The sequence below is a fragment of the Dendrobium catenatum genome, unplaced genomic scaffold (genome assembly GCF_001605985.2).
Source record: "Dendrobium catenatum unplaced genomic scaffold, ASM160598v2 fragScaff_scaffold_993, whole genome shotgun sequence".
NCBI classification, from domain to species: domain Eukaryota; kingdom Viridiplantae; phylum Streptophyta; class Magnoliopsida; order Asparagales; family Orchidaceae; genus Dendrobium; species Dendrobium catenatum.
This window is the reverse complement of record NW_021319455.1, coordinates 1,608,254-1,627,936: the sequence shown is the minus strand read 5'-3', so window position 1 is coordinate 1,627,936 and position 19,683 is coordinate 1,608,254. Positions and strand designations below refer to the sequence as shown.

Genomic DNA, 19,683 nt, shown 5'->3' with positions numbered 1-19,683 from the left:
GTTCTGCTTTTCTTTCTGTCTGAAAGCCATGAGCTGTATTTATACATGATTCTTTTGAGGAAGAAAAAAAAAATATAGATGATCTGTTCCGCTGTATTTGATGTTTTATAGTAGCTCTGTGTTTGTCTGTTTTTGAGTTGAAATATTTGGAAGAATCAGTTCCGAAGCAAATTCCAAAGCCAGATCCTGGTCTGTTTGTTCGTTAAGCTGGTCGCGGCCCGGTGCGGGCGGGATCCTTCCCGGTCGGGTCGGGTCGTGACAAAGAGCACGTGGCGACATGTTATTGGTGACCGAACGTAGCTCAACTCCGATCAGGGGGGGATGAAATTGACATATAAGGGATTAAGGAAAAAGATTTTGTGACGAGAGTTTGCTATGAAAAAAAAAAGACCCGACCAACGGTGTGAGAGGAGAAGAGGTTCAAATCATAGGACTCACTGTGTAGAATAGGCTAATTCAGAAGGCATCGAGGTGGAACCCGCACGTGTGAAGAAAAAAAAAATGAACTAAAATCAAATTATGTTCAAACCAAGTTCTAATTTGGTTCGAATTTGGTTATATTTAATCTTAATTGCATATTATTTAAATTTTATTTGAATTTTGTTCAAACCTATTTAAATTTGAACCAATTTGAGCCAAATTTGTTCATATGAGACTTCAATAAGTATTTCACGAGTAATTTTATATGAAATGAACTTTTAGGGATCTTAAAAATAAAATAAAACAAAATAAAATAGTCTTCATATTTTTCCAATTTTCTAACAAATAAACTCAAATTTTCTTCCCCTTCAGTGATACATAAGTGTTAGAAAAAATATGATATAAACTTAATTATTATTTTAAAATTTAATAATATTTTTTCAATCATAAATAAGACAGTTTCCTTTTTTTTAATAAATTAATGATTATGATAAAATCGACCTATTCAAATTTAATAAAAAAATATTTTTTCTCTCTTTTGGATATGCTATTTTAGTATTTTTAATCGAATTTATTCACTTAGAAAGGGTCATAAGTGAGGGTTAACGGGCTGTCCATAGGCTTACTTTAAAGAGTTTTGAGATAAATATTCTATATTTTCATAATTACATTCATAATTATAATCATTGCAAAAAATATTTTAAATATCTAATAATTGAATTATATTAAAGAAAAATATATATTACAAAAATATATTAAAATATCTTAAAAAAATTATGAGAGAAATGAGTCATAAAATTTATTATATATTTAAAAATAAATATAATATTTATTTTTGTTGGGGGCTAGAATATACGCGGCAATACTACGTCTAAGTGTTGCACGGATATTCAGCTCACACACAGAAAACACAAGATTTTTACATGGAAAGCCGTGAAAAAAAGGGAAAAAATCACGGGACTTGACCTAGTTGAAAATGATTACACTAGAACTTAAGTTGGTTACAATTGGCTAGCTCGCCTATAAGCTCGTCATATTTGGAAACCGTTTGGTAACTCAAACAGTGGTACGAAGCTTCCAACAGCGCTTCGGGTCCTTGATTTGTACTCATTTGGGTTCGGATTGAGTCGAATTTGGTGTCGTTGGGTTCGTATTTCCGAGACGCCCAGTTTGACTATAAGTTTGCTGAAATCGGAGTTCATGTGATTCCAGATTTAATTTTTGAAGTTTTTCTGCTTGATTTTGCCTCGAGATTTGTGCCCGATCCAGATATTTATTTTGATGATACATCAATTTTAAAATAAAATCAAGGCTTTAATTTTTCTTATTTTTTTCCTAATGAATTATATGCCAAATCGGTGGCTCTTTCAGATAGGTAGAGCTACGACGGGGGTATTTTGGGTATGTCGGTTCCAATGGCATTTCTGTAATTCACGTATAAATTTAGGGTTTTCTTTTATACTGATCTGTCCAAACCGGGAAACTGGTGGCGCCTATACGCTTCAAATCACGCTGTTACACTGAAAAAAATTAGACTTAAAAAGTCCATTTCTTTCCGAACCAGATTGTTTATCATGACACCCAAAAGATGACCACAAATTGGACCAGATGACATGGAAGGCAGCCCTACACGTGGGACCCACTGAAGAGGTCCGTTTATTGGTCGGAGCGCGATCTCCCCCTCTCTGCCGTCATCGCAAAGTGGGTGTATTTTGGAGCGAAGAATAAGAGGGGAAGAACAATCAGCGAAGAGAGAGAGAGGTGGTGGAGCTTCACATGGCTTCGTTGCCGTGAGAGAGAGAGAGAGAGAGAGAGAGAGAGAGAGAGGGAGGGAGGGAGCTTCACATGGCTTCGTTGCCGTCTCGTCTTCCTCAGGAGCATGGGGTGGGGCCGAGGGTTGAAGATCGTCGGCCGGAGATGGAGGAAGGGAAGGTATATTCCGGCCAGCTTTCAGTCTATTTCCTCTTTTTGCGCACCAGATCCCGGTCTGTGACGCGGTTTTGCAAGCATACTTCTTTTCTCTTCTCTTTTGATTCTCTGCTGGTTTTGGTGTTGATTTTGGGGAGTTGTAGCTGGCGTTTCTTCACGTCCGTGGACTAGATCGGCTCTTGTGTTTGGGAGATTTAGAAATTTTTCGATCCTCTTTCTATTTTGGATCTTTCTTTTTGGGGCGTCTCTCTATGGTTATATATGTGTTGAACTTTTCCAGGTCTGGGTTTTGTTGGATGTTATCTTGTGTATGTTTTTGATAAGTCCGCTTTACCTTGTGATCTACGCCTCGTATGTTCTTATGAATTTCGTTTTGACCGTTGGTTGATTTCTTTGATTCGCTTTTAGTTTCGTGAGAAGGTTCCTCAAGAGGGAGGAGGATTGTTAAATTTAGCAGGTTTCTCAGGCTCCTCGTTTTCTCGTTGCATCTGGTTGCATGTAAGGATTATGGCTTGGCGGGAGTACTGCTTGTTTGATCTTCTACTTTTTGGACTTTCCTGGCTCTTTGAAAGCCCCAAACTCCTAGACGGGCCGGCTGCAGGGCCTTCTTTGCAGTTGCCATTCCTTTTGATGTTCTGTTGCTGGTGTTTTATTTCTCAAAATTTGAATTTCGGGGAGTGTTCTGTTTTTTTTTTTTGGTCGGGCCATCTACCATTTTTAAGATCTTATAATTGTTCTTTGTTTTTGTCTAAAATGTACTTCCGGCAGTCAGTCTAAACTTCTTTTTAATCGGAAATTATTTCAGGAAGCCTCTGTTGTTGAAGGGAATGGTCCGGTAACCGGACATATTATCTCAACTACGATCGGAGGAAAGAATGGAGAAGCCAAGCAGGTAAGCAAGAGTTTACTGATTCACTTAAGTCAAGATTACCTTCTTAATTTGATATTTTGAATTCTGGTAGACCGTTAGTTACATGGCAGAACGTGTTGTTGGAACTGGATCTTTTGGGATTGTTTTTCAGGTATGATCCGTTCTTTGTGGAAAGATCTTTTAGAAAATTTCTTATGTTAGTAGATTTTCAATGTTTTATACTGTCTTTACAGGCGAAATGTTTGGAGACTGGGGAAACTGTTGCTATAAAGAAGGTCTTGCAGGATAGAAGGTACAAAAATCGTGAGCTGCAGCTGATGAGGTCCATGGATCACCCAAATGTGATATCTTTGAAGCATTGCTTTTTCTCCACTACAAACAGAGATGAACTTTTTCTCAACCTGGTTATGGAATATGTCCCTGAATGCCTTTACCGAGTCCTGAAACACTACAGCAATGCAAACCAACGAATGCCACTTATCTATGTGAAGCTTTATATGTATCAGGTGCATGTTTTTTCCATTAAAATGACTTCTTAGCTATATTTTGATCCTTGAATTTGTCTTGCTAACTGTATTTTTATGTAGATATTTAGGGGTTTAGCATACATTCATACTGTTCCAGGAGTTTGTCATAGGGATGTCAAGCCCCAAAACCTTCTGGTATGCTTCTATGACAGTAAATTACTTTGGGATTTTCCCTTAGAATTTCTTGATGGAACCAATTTGGCTCTCATGCAGGTTGATCCTCTTACCCACCAAGTTAAGCTTTGCGATTTTGGGAGCGCTAAAGTCTTGGTATGTCTATTATTATGGATCAAGTTCATAGCCTTTTTCTCTTATAGCTTATGTTATATTTTTGCTTTATTTGCGTGTTTATATCGGCATACATGCTTATACCTAATATTCAAGATAATTCACTAATGTAGACCTTTAGAATAAATGGGAAATTATCACTTTTCAATGTTGCAATTGAAATTTTGAAATAAAACATGTAGCATATGTAAATAGATTTAACCTTAGTTTTGGCTGAAACCAATCTGAAAAATGCCAATTTGAATTGGTTTCTGCTGGAATCAAATCTGAGACCATAAAAATCAGGTTTCGGCTTTTTGACGAAAAATGGTTAAGTTGGTTGGTGTTTGTGTTAGCTGGCAGCCAAAATTCCCAGAAGTCAGGAAATGCTATATTACTTCATTTATATAATTATTTATATTGAAATTATTTATTTTTTATCATATAAAACATTAGGTTATTACCCAAAATTGTCACTAAAGCTTTTGAAACCTCTGAAGCTAAAGCTCCAGCTAAGATTTTGAACGTAAAACCAAGCTTGTTCTTGACTTAAGCTATTCATGACTTGTATCCTGAAATTCAAACTTAAATGCTAGCTGTATGCATATGAAATGTTCTATAATGCCATCATCATCTATGGCAATATATCACTTTTCTTTTGGCATTTATGTTTGGCAAAACTTTCTTATGTGAGCTTAGATTTCAAAGGCTTGTTGTCATGTGATAGCTCCTACTCCATACCACACTTTCATTAATTTTTTTTTGTCTTCTCACTGTTTGCCTGGAAGGTTTTTACATGTTGAATAATGATATTAGATTTTGATTTAGTTTTTATCTTATTTAACTTTATTTCCTTCTGCAATTGTTCTTGCATTAATCTTGATTATACGTTGTCATTGTCGTCACATTAGCCTTATCCCAATCTTATCCCAATCGAATGCTTTGATTTCTTTCAGGTAAAAGGAGAAGCTAACATTTCTTACATTTGCTCTCGATATTACCGAGCTCCTGAGCTCATATTTGGTGCCGTGGAATATACCTCATCAATTGATATATGGTCAGCAGGATGTGTTCTTGCTGAGTTGTTACTTGGTCAGGTATGCTCTTTAATTAAAGCTGCAGAACCTTAAGAATATATCAGCATAATTTTGTAGCAACGCCATTTTGAATAAGACTTCTTTTCACTTTTTTACTTACAATTTTCTTTTGGCATCTTTTTTAGCCTCTCTTTCCAGGTGGAAGTGCTGTAGATCAGCTGGTTGAGATAATCAAGGTATGTTGCTGTATTCGCATTTGCGTATATTTCAATTTTATTGGTTTATAAACTTCTAGACTGATTAAAAATCAGTTTAGGTTCTTGGCACTCCTACTCGAGAAGAAATTCGATGCATGAATCCAAACTACACTGAATTTCGGTTTTCTCAGATAAAAGCTCACCCGTGGCATAAGGCATGTTCTTTTCTTCTGTTTTCTATTTCAGATTTTTGTTTTATCTGAAAGAGATTGGAAATGTTTGCATTTGATCAGGCCTCTTATATCTATCGATGACTAGAATTTCATCTTTCTTTATGTTTCTTTTAGAGATTTCCCATTAATATTCTACTTTTTCCGATATCTGCATGAGGAATGAGAAAATTTATAAGCATGTCATGATACTCTTTATACAGTTTAAAAGTGCTGCATGAGCGGATTTGGTTATCCTCTCTGCAATCCAATTTTAATGGCTTATTTGCAGGGCTTTGAATCAGTATTCTGCTATCAGGGTTTTAAGCTTGCTAAATCCTTGAATGAATTTCAGTTTCTAATAAACACTGTCAGTAATTTTTTGTGGTATTCAAGTTTCCATGCAGGGAACTAAAACATGATGCTTAATAAGTTGAAATTGCATGAATATATTTACGTGTAATTATGTGTTGATGTTGGCTGGGTTTGTTTTTGATTCTACAAGTTAAGAATTTGTGATGATAGTTTTATTAGTTGATTTTGGTATTAATAATCTCACATGGTGGAAATCCATCCAAGCAAGTGTCCTGATTTCATTAGCGTTTCTATTTGTGAAAATTCATGAGGGTTGTTAAACCTTTAAGAACAAACCCGATGCTAACTAGGAGGGAGGGGAGGGGGGGTGAATTAGTTATTTTAAAAAATTATGTAAAGAAAAAAGAAAAATCTTTTTAAATATTTTAAAACAAACAAGTTTTTCCCACAATGCGGAAACAGATGAAGTTCACAATAATTAGAAATTTCAACCACACTAAAATCACAAACGAGTGCGGAAATTAAAATGCGGAAAAGTAAAAGAATGAACACACCATATTTTATAGTGGTTCGGCCAAATCTGACATACGTCCACTCTCTGGAGGCCTCCTCCGAGTATTGCACTAAACCTTTTAGTGTCTCTCATTTAACCCCTACCGGTAGGCGGAAAAGCCCTTACAAAAATCACTTTCACCTCCCCGATGTGGCAGAGAATCTTCCCAGTGACGGCAACGAACCTTGAATCTTTTACACTCTCTTGATGAAGGCAGAGAACCTGAAACATTTTACTCCCTCCTGGAGTAGGCATAGAGCCTAAATCTGATGCTAAAGAATGTCTCCCTAGAGCCACCAAGGAATCGAGAAAGCAGCTTGAAGAAGACAATGAAAATCTTGCTTGGAGTAATCTTTGTGAATCCCTCATAACTCCCCATCATAAGAATCTCTCCCTTTCTTTTCTCCCAAAGTTCTCATTCTCTTCCTTTTCAAAGCTCTCTCTCAAAATAAGTCAACAACAAAAGATATATCACAAGAAAAATATGAGAGGCTTAAATAGTGGGTTTCAAGAAATCTTTTGTTCGTACCGTACGATACAAGTATAGTACAATACGATCAATACAAAATAAGGTTCATCTAGTATCATGTGAACAGTCGTTCAAACGAATTGTTCAAAACTCACAACACTTTGTACCATACGATCATAAGATCGTTTGGTACGAACTGTAGAAATTCCTTCTATTTGTTTGGGATGACTTATGGGATGGACAATTTCATACACTGTCGATCGTACAACATTGTGGACATCGTACAGTACGATCAATACAAAAATCATGGTTTTCGTTTTGTACGATCTCTGGGATGACCAATTTCGTACTCTATCAATCATATTGTATGAATAGTATTGTACAACACGATCAGCTGATCATAAATGTCATGATTTGATTGCCTAATTTTCGGGGTCAAATTAAGCAAGATATGAATATGGTTGTACAATACGATTTTAGTCGTACTATACAATCAGTACAAAAATAGTATCATCCTTAACTTTTGCGGCTGGGGTTTAGCAGAACGAACTCAATCGTACAGTACGAGTTAAAATCGTACAGTACGAGTTAAAATTGTACAATACGATTTAGAATCGTATAATATGGAAAATAAAAAATCTAACATTACATTTTTCTCTCTCCCCATGTGTCACGACCCAACCCGACCGGAACAAGTCCCATTGCATCGAGTCGCGACAGATGAATCCAGGATCTAGCTTTGGAATTTGGTTTCAGACTTTCTTTCGAATAATCATACAGAAAACACATAGCTACTATAAACTTCCAATATACTGAAATTCATCTAACATTTCTTCTCATTCTTCAAAATAATCATGTACATTACAGTGCATGTCTATAATAGAAAGTACATAACAGAACAGAAAAGCCATGATTGTACAAAAATCAAAAGTTCAAAAATACTTAATCTCAGATCAGATACGGAACAGCTAGTTCAAAACTTCCTTCCCCTTCCCAGAATCTGAAAACCACACAGATAACAAGAATAAGCTAACAACTCAGCACGACTACACTAGCCAATCAAAATCTCCAAAAACTCACATCAAAATCATCAGAATAGTTCATTCAAGTAGTCGCACAAAATTCAGATAATCGTACATAAACTCATATAATCAAACAGAATACTGATACTCATACAAAACAGATAATCAATCAGAAATCAAATAACTGATACAGAATAACTGAATTCATTTCATATAACAGAATTATTCAAATCAGATTTCAAATCAGAGTTCATATCATATTTTAAATCACAGATCACAGAATCGTACAATTCATAAAGCACATTGTCAAAGCAGATCAGGTCACATATCACATATCCCTGACTCAGACAGAATCTCAACGGATTCTGGCCCCTTATATCTCCCTTCCCTGACACAGACAGAATCTCAAAGGATTCTGGCCCCTTATGCCTCCCTTGTGCTTACAACACCATAATATTTCAGATCAGATCAGAATTTATTTTCAGATTCCCGGACCCTGACAGAATCTCAAAGGATTCCCGCCCCTTATAACTTCTTTCCCTGACACAGACAGAATCTTAAAGGATTCTGGCCCCTTATAACTCCCTTCTGATAGCATTTAAACACATCAAATCGTCAAATTTAGAAAAATCAGATTACATTAGAAGAATCGTCAGCGGCATAACGACAGTCCACAGAAGTTTCAACAGATCAAATTCACAGTTTCAGAAAATTATCAAATTACCACAGATAGTGTAAAACATCATTTTAAGACTTTCATTGTACTGAAGCAATATTTTTCAACATCCAGATAATTTTTTATTCGATAAAAACTCTGCAGAATTCAAACTACCTAGTGAAACTTTCCAGAAAATACTTAAAACGTGCAAAAACATCATCTCTACAACATACCAAAAGTTACACGGTAAAAGTTTCGTCGATACAAAGATAGATCACTTTTAGGCTAACGAAAACGAAAAATTGAAACAAGGAATCCATCAAAAACCACATTTCTGAAAGTTGAGAAAGGCATAATGTGCCTTAACTCGAGTAGATCAACTTTCCCAACTACGGCGATGGACGAAAACGGACCAAAGTCATCCAAAATCCACTTTTTCTTCCTTTTTCTCTGTTTTTCTCTCTCCCCAGCTTCCTCTCTCTTAAAAAATGACACTGTTCAGATATTTATCAAACATGATCGTCCAGGACGATGGCCCAGATCGTCCCGGGACGATCTCCTCTGGACACAGATTGTACAGACGAAAATTAATTCCAATCCTTTCGTCCCTGGACGAGTTGCTCTCTGTAAAAATTTCGTACGGACGAACCAACCTTCGTCCTGGGACGAATCTCTCTGTCACCAATTTATAACTGATCGTCCCGGACGATTCCACTTCGTCTGGACGAACCTGGAAGGAAAACAAAAGAAAACTGGCTTTCACACCATGTGTGTGTGCTTGGTTACAAAGCAATAGTATCCACCATATTACATGATTTGACTCAAGAAAAGTAAAACATACATAGACGACTGAAAATACAGACGGTAAGCCTGATCTACCCAATCTTGAGTTGATCAAAGTTAAGTGGATGGTGGACCTGAAAAGTTAGTGAATAGGACAAAACATATATGCAGTAAACCAATTGTCAGGATATAGCCGCAAGGAAACAATAATGTTTGTTATCATCAAAATCACAGTACTTAAGTCCATATTTGCAACAGTTTGGAGGTAACGCCTTATTGTTTTTTTTAAACCCATGTACGAAATCTATGCTTTCTGAAGCATTCATTATCTAAAAATTAATGATTCAAATATAATGTGAATTTTTTTTTGATGTTGTATTTGAATATTTCTTGATATAGAAAAGCTTTGCAGCAGTTTTTGTTGATTCTTGTTCGTTTCTAATTAGCAGTTCCTATAAGTAGGCAAAATTTTGCTGCCCTGTTAGGTCTATTGGATGCAATCCATCGACTAGATGTTTTTTGAATGTTTTCAGCAGGCTTGACTTTATTCAGTTGATGTTCTGATCTCTTACCAGCTAATAAATATTAAAAAGCATGTAGCTATTCCACATCTCTGAATCCAAAATATTCTCAACACAATTTAGATCAATATTTTTTAGGGTATTATTCAAATTATTTTGTTTTTATGGGTTTTGTAGTAAGGCAATTTTAGCTATTAAGAAAAATTATTTAGAGGGGTATCATTAACATTAATGAGTTCTTATGGATTTTCTAGTAAGCCAATTTTAGTTGATATGAGGGATGGGGAATGCACCCTGGCATGCCCAACGTTGGTTCTCTTTATTCATCCTTAATCTATTATTACCTAGTATCTATTTATACAGTTTTTTAGTTAAATTCTAGTCAAACTCATATATATATATATATATACATATATATATATTTTTAAGATGAAAACGATGTGTAGGCAATTGTTTACAAACTAGATTTAAAGGAGTCCTTCAACATAACAATAAATTTAAAAGCAATGAGATGACTACATCAACATAAATCCACAGATTAACAAAGCGATGTATTCACCTTGGGTTCCAGTAATCTCTCTCTCAAGCTAATAGGGTTCGGCGGAGAAGTGAGATCAATACACCTAGTGATGCCACCAAGAGAAGGTAGAAGCTCGGGTAGTAGTTGTTAGATTGGTAGCCAAAGTAAGAGATGTAGGTGGATAATAGACAATTTGCCAACGTCCCAGACAGATGTATTCTTCAATTGAAAGTGTTAATTGATAAAGGATGTGATCCACATATTCTTCCACCGAGTTGTCGATGTCCAAATTGAAGTCAAAGAAAGTGGATCGAAGGATGTCGGTCCGCCCGTAGAAGTCTTCTAAAAATCCGTGATCAATGTCCGGATCGGCCCTTCATATTTGCTTTGAGTGGGGAAGGGAGGGTTGAAGTGGTAGGGAGAGAGAGGGGTGGCGGTTTGGGGGAGGGAAGGTCGGCCGTGGGTGAGAGGGGGAGGATGGGCCAGTTTTAGGAGAGGGGTGAGTGAGCTTAGCTTGAGATTAGGTTGAGAGGGAAAATTTGAAGTTAATTTCAGAATTTTCCTATTTTAATTTGGGGTTAATTAGATTTGAAAATATGAATTTGAGAGGGAAAGTTGGGATTAATTGGGCTTTAATTGGAGCCTTGATTTAAGCTCCAATTATGGGAATTAATGATTGGGGGGGGTTAAGGTGGCCGACCAAGGAGAGTGGGAGGGAGGGGTTTTGGCATTAATGAGGTGGACCCATGCAATTAAAGGGAATGAATGGTCTAAATCTGAAATTGATTTCAGATTTAAACTAATTAGGAAGTTTCTTATTTTAATGGAGGGTCATTTAAGAGGTAATTTGAAATTCAAAATTTGAATTTAAACCAACTCCTAAATTATTGGGCCCAAATTTGGAAAGGTTTTGTGGTGAGTTTGAAATCAAGTTTAGAGGGGAAAATTGCATGGGGCCGGCGGTTGAAGCAGGAGCTAAGGTGGCGGGTGGGGGTGAACCAGGAGGTTCGCCGGCCTGTTGGGTTGGGGTTGGAAGTCGGCAGCAGGTGGCGGAAGTGGGTTGGGGGTGCCGACGGATGGGAGGTGGAGGAAGAGTGATTCAGGCGGTTTGGGTTGGCTTGGAGAGGGTGTCCGGCAGTGGAAGCCAAGGAAGGGGGAGGAAGGAAATACTAAGAGTACTAACTGCGTGTCCCGGAATCCACCGGCGGCTGACGGGTGATGTGTGGCCCTCTTCTAGGGTTTCTCCTCTCAAGAACTCACAAAAAGATAAAGAACTAGAAAGTTGAAGTTTCATTAGTAATCATTCATCATCCCATACAATGCAAGATGCCTCTTTTAAATGGGCCCCAAAGAAAGAAAAACCGAAAATACTAAATTGCCCTCAGGCTACAATATAGACTCAATCTCCCATATGGGTAAAATGGGAAAACTCAAATGCAACATAATACATAGAATATAAAATACATCAAAAATACAAACTCTTAATCGTAGCCATCGATTTACGATTCCTCCGACGGTACACATGTTTGAATTTTGGCAGATGTCCTCATCATATATATATATATATATATATCGCTTAATCTAGACGATGTGAGCTAAACACAGCCTAACTCGGGGATTGAGAATTTTGCTTGAATCTTAGATATATTATGAAAATTGGATTGATTTTTTACTCAACGAACTGACTAATGATCTAAGCCTAGCTCATATCAAACTTGAATAGTCATGCTCGGAGTGGATCAAGCTAGCTCGAGATTGGATTGAAAATTATAAGTTTGTATTTATGAATGCATATGCAAATATATTTGTATGCTTAGATTTAAATGAATGAACGCATGCATATGTATATGTATATATATACTTTGCATGCATGTATGAGTTTACTTATCTACATTGGGCTAAGAAGCTGAGGTGATCGCAACTTAGTCAAGATCAAAAAAAAAAATTTTTTTTGCTCAAATCGAACTTGGATTAAAATTAGTAAGTCAGGTTTGGCTGGAATCGTGATAGGATTGAGTTATAACCTATAACCAAACTTAGCTTGGCCTGAGAGAAGATCAAATGACTTGCTGATCTTGAGCTGGAGTTGGTTCGGCTTAAGATTAGATAGTTAAGTGCCCTATTTAAGATCATTTGAAGTTATATCTTAAAAAAATGTCCACTTATCATGAACAAGTATTTTAAGGGCTCTTTTAGTCAACTCTAAAAGCTTGGAAAGGCTTGAGTCATTGAGCTTATGTTAGGCCGGCCCAAGAGGGGCCGATTATTCCTATTGAAGCGGTTCCTAGTGGGCCGGTTTACTACTACAACCGCCGGCCTAGGGAAGAGAGAGAGAAGGGGCCGGCTGCTCTTATGGGGTCCACGCCTTGATTAAATATTGCTTTGGAATGACACAACTCAATTAAATATTACTTTGGGAGGGAACAACAACTCAATTAAGTATTGCTTTGGGAGGGAACCACTCAATTAAATGTTGCTTTGGGAGGGCACAACTCAATTAAATGTTTGGGAAGGTGGGGGTTGTTTTCGGATTTTATAATCTTCTTGGCTTGAATTAGTTTCGCTTGTGAGGGTTAGGGCTTTCTCTTGAATGAGAATCTGAATTGGAGAGTCTCTCAGTTTTTCTTACTGTTTTGTGGAAAAATCTGCTATTTATTGCAGATTTATGCTCTGTTTTCCATTATTTTGGGTTGTTCCCTATCAGCTTATTGATATGACTATAGAATTTGCGCTGGTTGTTTGAGAATATGTCAACTGCTACAAAAAGATACAATTATAACTTTTTTTTATATTACAGAAATCTAATTTTTGAAAAATTTTCAGGTTTTCCATAAACGAATGCCTCCAGAAGCTATAGATCTAGCATCAAGACTTCTTCAGTATTCTCCAAGTCTTCGTTGCACTGCTGTGAGTTAACACAAATATTATATATGCTTTGTTTATTGGAAGATTAAAAAAGGGGTTGGTTTCAATGTCTTTTGTTACTCTGTTTGACTTTGCTTTCAATTAACGTATGCTATGTCTTAATACACAATTCATCTTTCTTTAGTGACATTATTATTTTGAAATACTTCTACTCTATTGTCCATTGTTATTCAGTTAATCTTGGATTATATTTGTGCTTGATAGCTAAATAATTCTTCTCTATTATCCATTGTTATTTATTTACTCTTGGATTATATTCGTACTAAATAGATAGTTGAGTCAATAAACTTTCTGAGCAAATATGGCCATTTTGTTTTATGAGGTGTGGAACTAAATGCCTAGTTGAACTTAAATCTTTGAGGTTATTCAAATAATCTTCATGCCTTAATCATGTGTCTCGCACATGACCTTAATATTTGGATGTGTGAAGACTATATTTTCTTTTATAGTACTTTCTCCAAAATTCTAAATTATTATCTCTTCAGATTTGCCATCTTAATCTCTTGTAATCTGTAATTTGGGAATCCTACTTAATTCCTCATTAAATCTGATGCTCCATTTCTAAATCTAAGCCATCCCCCGTCACCTCATATGATTCTGCTTTATAGTTGGTTATACTCTTGGTTTCTCCTCCATTGATATTTTGGCTATTCTCAGTGGTTCCTACAAGCTCCAAAGAAGATCAACAACAACAACATCAAGCATTTGTCCCACTACATGGGGTCGGCTACATGAATTCTTTTTTGCCGTTTTGTCCAGTTAAAAGTCAAATTCTCATTTAAATCTAATAAAGAAAGATCATTTCTAATATTTTCTAACCAAGTCTTTTTAGGTCTACCTCTACATTTCTTAACATAAGACTAATCTTAAACCTCAACTTTCCTAACTGGGTTATCGGAAGGCCTCCGTTTAAAGAAGATCAACAATAGGTGAAATTCGATAACTTCATGCAAGGGTCAACGATGATAGTTTTGAGTGAGGGGTTGATTGCCATCTTGATAAAAGTTGATTATGTGGGTCTCTTCGAACTTCATAATTATTTGGAGTCCTCTAGCGTGTTCTTCTTGTAGGTTATTATTTCATTCAATTCATTCTTTGTTAATATTTTGCTTAGATGCAACTTTTCCTAATGATTTGTGTTAGAGCAAGGTTTTCTAGAGTATACTGGAAAGTGGAATGATATACAAAGATGAGAAGATCGAGATCGACATATTCAATATCTGAAAACTTTAACTTATTGAAGGTATAGGTAGAATGCTATCTATACCATAGAAAGTTTCATCAATCGTCGTAACGGACAAAGCCATAGTCCATTGATTAGAAGTGGGGGATGATGGACAAACAATTATTGAGAGTCATTCGTCTGTCACTCAACATGAATGTTGCTTTCAATATACTTAGCGAGTCTGCCACAACGGGTGTGATAAATGTGCTCTTTGATATTTATGAAAAGCCCGTCATAGTTAAAATGATATTTATTATGAGAAAGTATTCTAATCTAAGGACGTTCAAAGGAGCTTCTATAAGTTCAACCCAATTATGAGTCTTGAATGCTTTGAGCAACAAGTACAATAACAAGATCCTTGCGTTAAGCTTGCTTTTGTTGTTGCCCGAATGTTGGAATGACATTAGGATGCTTGTTAGCAGTTCTTAGGTGCATTAGAGATCTCTTTTTTAGTGAGGACATTAGATGGCTGCAAAAAAGTGAGGGTATGCCATCTTTGTCTTTAAACATTGATAGTAGGAGTAGATCACCGAAGAAGGTGAAACAACCGAGGTTGAGTAAAATCCATATCTCAATGAAGTAGATAATCAAAGGTGCAGCGGTGCATTCTAATGAGGTATGACTAGCCATGAAAGGTACCATTCACAGGGCAAGGGTGGACAAAGTTGGAAATATGTGGGCTCTGCAACTATTGCATTAGAAGAGATTTATGATGGACGAATCCTTAGTGCAAATAATTTAAATGATTATTTGATCTTGGACTCAAATTTGTCAGTTCAGTCTTACTATATATAACAACTTTATGACTAATTCTTCCTTAGGAAATTGTGGGAAGGTTTTCTCCCTAATGGTGAACTCTTTTAAATCTTGTGGGAGTTGGTGATGTGTAATTAAATACCAGTAACAATTCTACATGGAAGCTTCATAATATGAAACACGTTTGGCTTGAAGAAGAACATGGTTTATATTAGGCTACTATTTGAGGAAGGCTGTCTGAACTATTTGCAGTAATTTCTAGAAGGTGATCAATAGTTCTATGATGATAATACAAGTAAATGCAACAGTTTGTATATGAGAAGAAAACTTGGAGAAGTGGGAACCACTATAAAATCTATTGTTGGTGATTTTTGAGCTTCACTATGGGATAACTAACGTATAAAAGGACTTTAGGTAACTGATTTTTGAGGAGCAGGGAGCAACATGACAGCAAAACGAAGGTTTTGATAAATGCTGGCATATTTGCCAGTGCTGGCCTGAGCCCTGAGGTGTTGCAAGTTTCAGTCAACCTTAAAGTTAATTGTTAATTGAAAGGGTGTGGCTCATAGAGTATAATCGCTCTTTGTGGATTGCACATCAGAAATTAATCTTCGAGAGTGAGATTATTAGGATGTGTGAAGGCATAATTTCTTATAGTCACACTCAGCAAATCTCTAAGTTTTTTCCTCTTTAGATTTGATATTATTGAATTTGTTACCAAAATCTCTAAGTGGTTTCTCTTCCACAACTAATTCGGATATCTTAATGGATGGTCCGAAAACACCAAGGAAGATCAACAATATGTGAATAATGATAGCTTCTAGCGAGGTTCAATGATGATGGTTCTATGAGGGGTCGATGATCAATTTGATCAACGCGGATGGCCACAGTAGGTGGGGGCTCTATTGCAGTAATTCATTACTGAATGCAACAACGAGACCCATGGAGGGAGTTCTAGTTTCTAATGATAAGAGTCAGCGGGCAAGGTTCATGGAAGGTCTTGGGCCTTGAGGCTACTAGTGAGAGCAATTGTAGGTAGCTTCCAGTGAAAATGTTCTGTCAGGTTCATGGAAGGTCTTGGGCCTTGAGGCTACTAGTGAGAGCAATTGTAGGTAGCTTCCAGTGAAAATGTTCTGTCGGACGACAACAGGCTTGGTGATCGGTTCGGCCTACGGCGATCAAGATCAATTGGCGATGGTATAGTTGTAGAGGAGACTCGTGGCAAATCATTGTTGGTCTTTGACTGCTGGTGAGGAAGAGCTGATTTCAAGTTCTAGTTAGTGGCATCGGTCAAAATATTAGTGAAGAAGAAGTTTTGAAAGTGGCTGAGAGGTGAGGAGAGCAAAGAGGGGAGAGAGAGAGAGAGAGAGAGAGAGAGAGAGAGAGACTACAGCGTTATGTGGGATGTGAATCAAAATCTCTGGCCTTTCTTTGGACTACAGCGTTATGTGGGATGTCCTACTTTTATTTTATAGGGTAAATTGTTTCATAATTTATGTCTCTGCAGAAGCTGACTCATTATCTATGAATTAAGTTCATCAAATGGATCTGGAAGGACTTTTTGTGATGGGGTTCTTGTGCTTACTTCAGCTTCATTTGTAACAGTTTTCTTATTGCTTCATAAAGTTGCTTTCTAGTAAAAAAAATTAATTTTTGTATTAAAAAGATGCTTTAAGAAACAGTAAGAAAATCATCCCAAAGGAAGAGAAAAAGCTGAATCGCTATTTTCACGTTAAGTTCATGAAATAGCTTTAAAATTCTCTGGTTATCGTATACTGATGTTTGTGTTTGTAGTACAACATTCAGTTTCTCCACACACAAAAAAGAAGAAGATATGGCTATAAAATTTGAACTTTGGTTACTCCATATGAACTTTTATTACTCCATTTTGTCAGTTACTAAGTACTAATACGTTGCCCTTTGTCTCTATGCAGCTTGAAGCATGTGCCCACCCTTTCTTTGATGAGCTACGAGAACCCAATGCTCGGTTGCCAAATGGCAGGCCATTCCCCCCTCTTTTTAACTTCAAACAAGAAGTACGTAGCTTATAACTTCTCTGCTTCTTTTAAACTTACAAAAAAGCAGCAATAGCTGTGTGCTTTAGAAACTTTTATCTGAACTCAAAAAAGAAGTTTCTAAACTTGAGTCATTTTGTGTAATTATGGAATGATGAACGAAAATGGCGTGGAAGAATTTTGAAATTTTATATACATATAGGTTTTGTTTGGGACGACTTTCTTACTGCTTCTTAAAGCAACTTTTTGTACAAAGTTTTTAATTTTTGTACTAAAAAATTGCTTTAAGAAGCAATAAGAAAGCCGTGAGTTGCGTTGACATACTACCAACTTGAACTCTTAGCTTCTAAAAAAAAAGGCGACTAACCTGACCGCAATGTGTTGCTAGGATTGGCTTTAAAATATCTGCACTTATTTTGAAATAAGTATAATAGAAGAGTTCGATTGATAATACATAAAATTTTCCTGACCCAGTTTTTTCCTTATGTGTCATCCATGCGCTCATCTTGGTTTTATTCTCTGAAGTTTTTTTTTCTTCTTTCTAAAATGGTTAGTTAATTGGGTTGTTGGCTGCAATCTTTACTAATTATATACGCTTGGTATCACAATTTGTTGGAAATAATTTTTTTTTTTGTGAATTTACACACACATATATATACACTGAATTTTTATATATTTATATATCAAACATTTCAAAATTTTATCTTGACTTATATAACTCATTAATTTTTATATCACATAAAAAATAACACAAAAAATATCTAACTTTATTTTTTTTTCATGAAATATATCTTTTATGTGTATGTGCACTGGTGTATGTATGTGTATATATATTGATGTGATTTGGGATTCATTTGGGACGGCTTTTTTACTGCTTCTTAAATCAGCTTATAGTAATTTTTGTACTAGAAAGTTGTTTTAAGAAGCAGTAAGAAAGCCGTCCCAAACAATGCCTTAGATAGAGGATGTTAGATATATAAATACACAAGAATTTAGTGGATATACATGTAAATCCCTCTATCTTTTTCTTTCCACATTTTTCAAAATAAACTAAAATAACATAGAAAAAAATTATTGTGCATTTCTTCCCTCCTGAAAAAAAAAAAAAATTTTTTTTTCTTCCTAACGCATGGAACATTCAAAACCTTATATCTTGCAGTTATCAGGCGCATCACCAGAGCTCATCAACAAGCTGATACCTGACCATGTGAAAAGGCAGGCCGGCCTCAGTACTACTCTCCATCCTTCAGGTACCTGAAGCCACCATTATTTTTGAACTAGAACATTTCAAAGATCCAAAGGGGAACTATGAAGAACTTTGATTTCCCAGAAAACCTAAGTTGTATAGCAGATGAATTTCCTGCAAAGTTTTTGTGCCTCATTCTTGATCTACCACTCCTCAGCCCCTTGTATATTTGCCTTGCATTTGATCCAAAAAAGATTATTTTAGATGATGAAGATGATGATTTGGGGAGCAAATTGTAGTACTGGAACCTGTCTTTGTATTATTATTTATGACAATTTTTTTTTTCTTTTTGCAATTTTCAACTTTTAGTTGCTTGTGTGGTTGTCTTGTGATTCTTTAATTTTTTATTTTCTTGAAATGAAAATGATGGAAAAAAAATCAAATTAGAATGTTCAGTTGCATCTATCTTACTTGCAGAGTACTTCCTGTGGCTCTCCAGTTTCAGAGAAATTATGTGCGGAGTCTGAATGGGAAGAATCGTCCAGATTGTGAGTGTATATACTGTGTACAAATAATTTTAAATCGTGTTTATTTTTTTTAACATAATCTACTTTAGCAATTTAAACTATGATAGGATTAACAGGTGGCACGATGATCATACAGATCAATAGCCTTCAATCATGTAACAAGTAGAGAAGACAACCCATTAAGGAACCAGATTCACTGACAACCTGTTTAGTGGATCAAATGATCTGTTAATTAACCTGTGATTAGCTAATAAGCTGGCAGCCCAATCACCCTGGCCAGTCTAAAAGATTGAAGTCAAGGTTGATAAGATTGAGCTGTTGACAGGATAGGTTATCACAGTGATTTGTTTATGGCTTTGAATTTATGATTATTATTATTATCTTTAATTTGTGAAATTCTCAATGAATCCAATAACTATTTTATCCACTTTCTTTTTAATACATGGAAAAAATATAAATTTGAGCATGAACAAGGAAGAACACAAGTATAGGAGAACATAGAGGAGAGAGAAAGTGGGCTCGGTGATTCAGAAAGTATAAAAAAGATCAAGGCTTCATTTGTGATAATTTTTTTACTGCTTTTTAAAAAAATTTCAAGTATACAAATTTTTTAGTTTTAAAAAGTTATTTTAGAAAGTCATAAAAAAGCTGTATCAAACAAAGCCTAAATTTATATTTTTATGGGCAGCGTATACATACACTAACAAGTATGAGGTCAGACCATGGTATGACTACATCGTATCATATGTTT

The 19,683-nt window shown here is 35.9% G+C and overlaps 1 protein-coding gene across 3 annotated transcripts; it reads left to right on the top strand.

Moving 5' to 3' along the window:
• Positions 1-2,080: 2,080 nt before the first annotated feature.
• LOC110116534 (shaggy-related protein kinase eta) lies at positions 2,081-18,781 on the top strand. Of its 3 annotated transcripts, none has more exons than XM_028697763.1 (12): positions 2,081-2,181; positions 2,230-2,352; positions 3,155-3,241; positions 3,312-3,371; positions 3,454-3,726; positions 3,808-4,017; positions 4,971-5,111; positions 5,237-5,287; positions 5,368-5,463; positions 13,122-13,205; positions 17,139-17,240; positions 18,379-18,781. In XM_028697763.1, the coding sequence occupies exons 2-12, from the start codon at positions 2,266-2,268 to the stop codon at positions 18,475-18,477; spliced, it is 1,290 nt and encodes a 429-aa protein (XP_028553596.1). In that variant the 5' UTR covers positions 2,081-2,181; positions 2,230-2,265; the 3' UTR covers positions 18,478-18,781. The 3 variants fall into 3 exon arrangements, with proteins under 3 accessions (XP_028553596.1, XP_020705796.1, XP_020705797.1); XM_020850138.2 differs by having other exon boundaries at positions 2,166-2,352; positions 3,808-3,882; positions 3,961-4,017; XM_020850137.2 differs by having other exon boundaries at positions 2,164-2,352.
• The last annotated feature ends 902 nt before the right edge of the window (positions 18,782-19,683 follow it).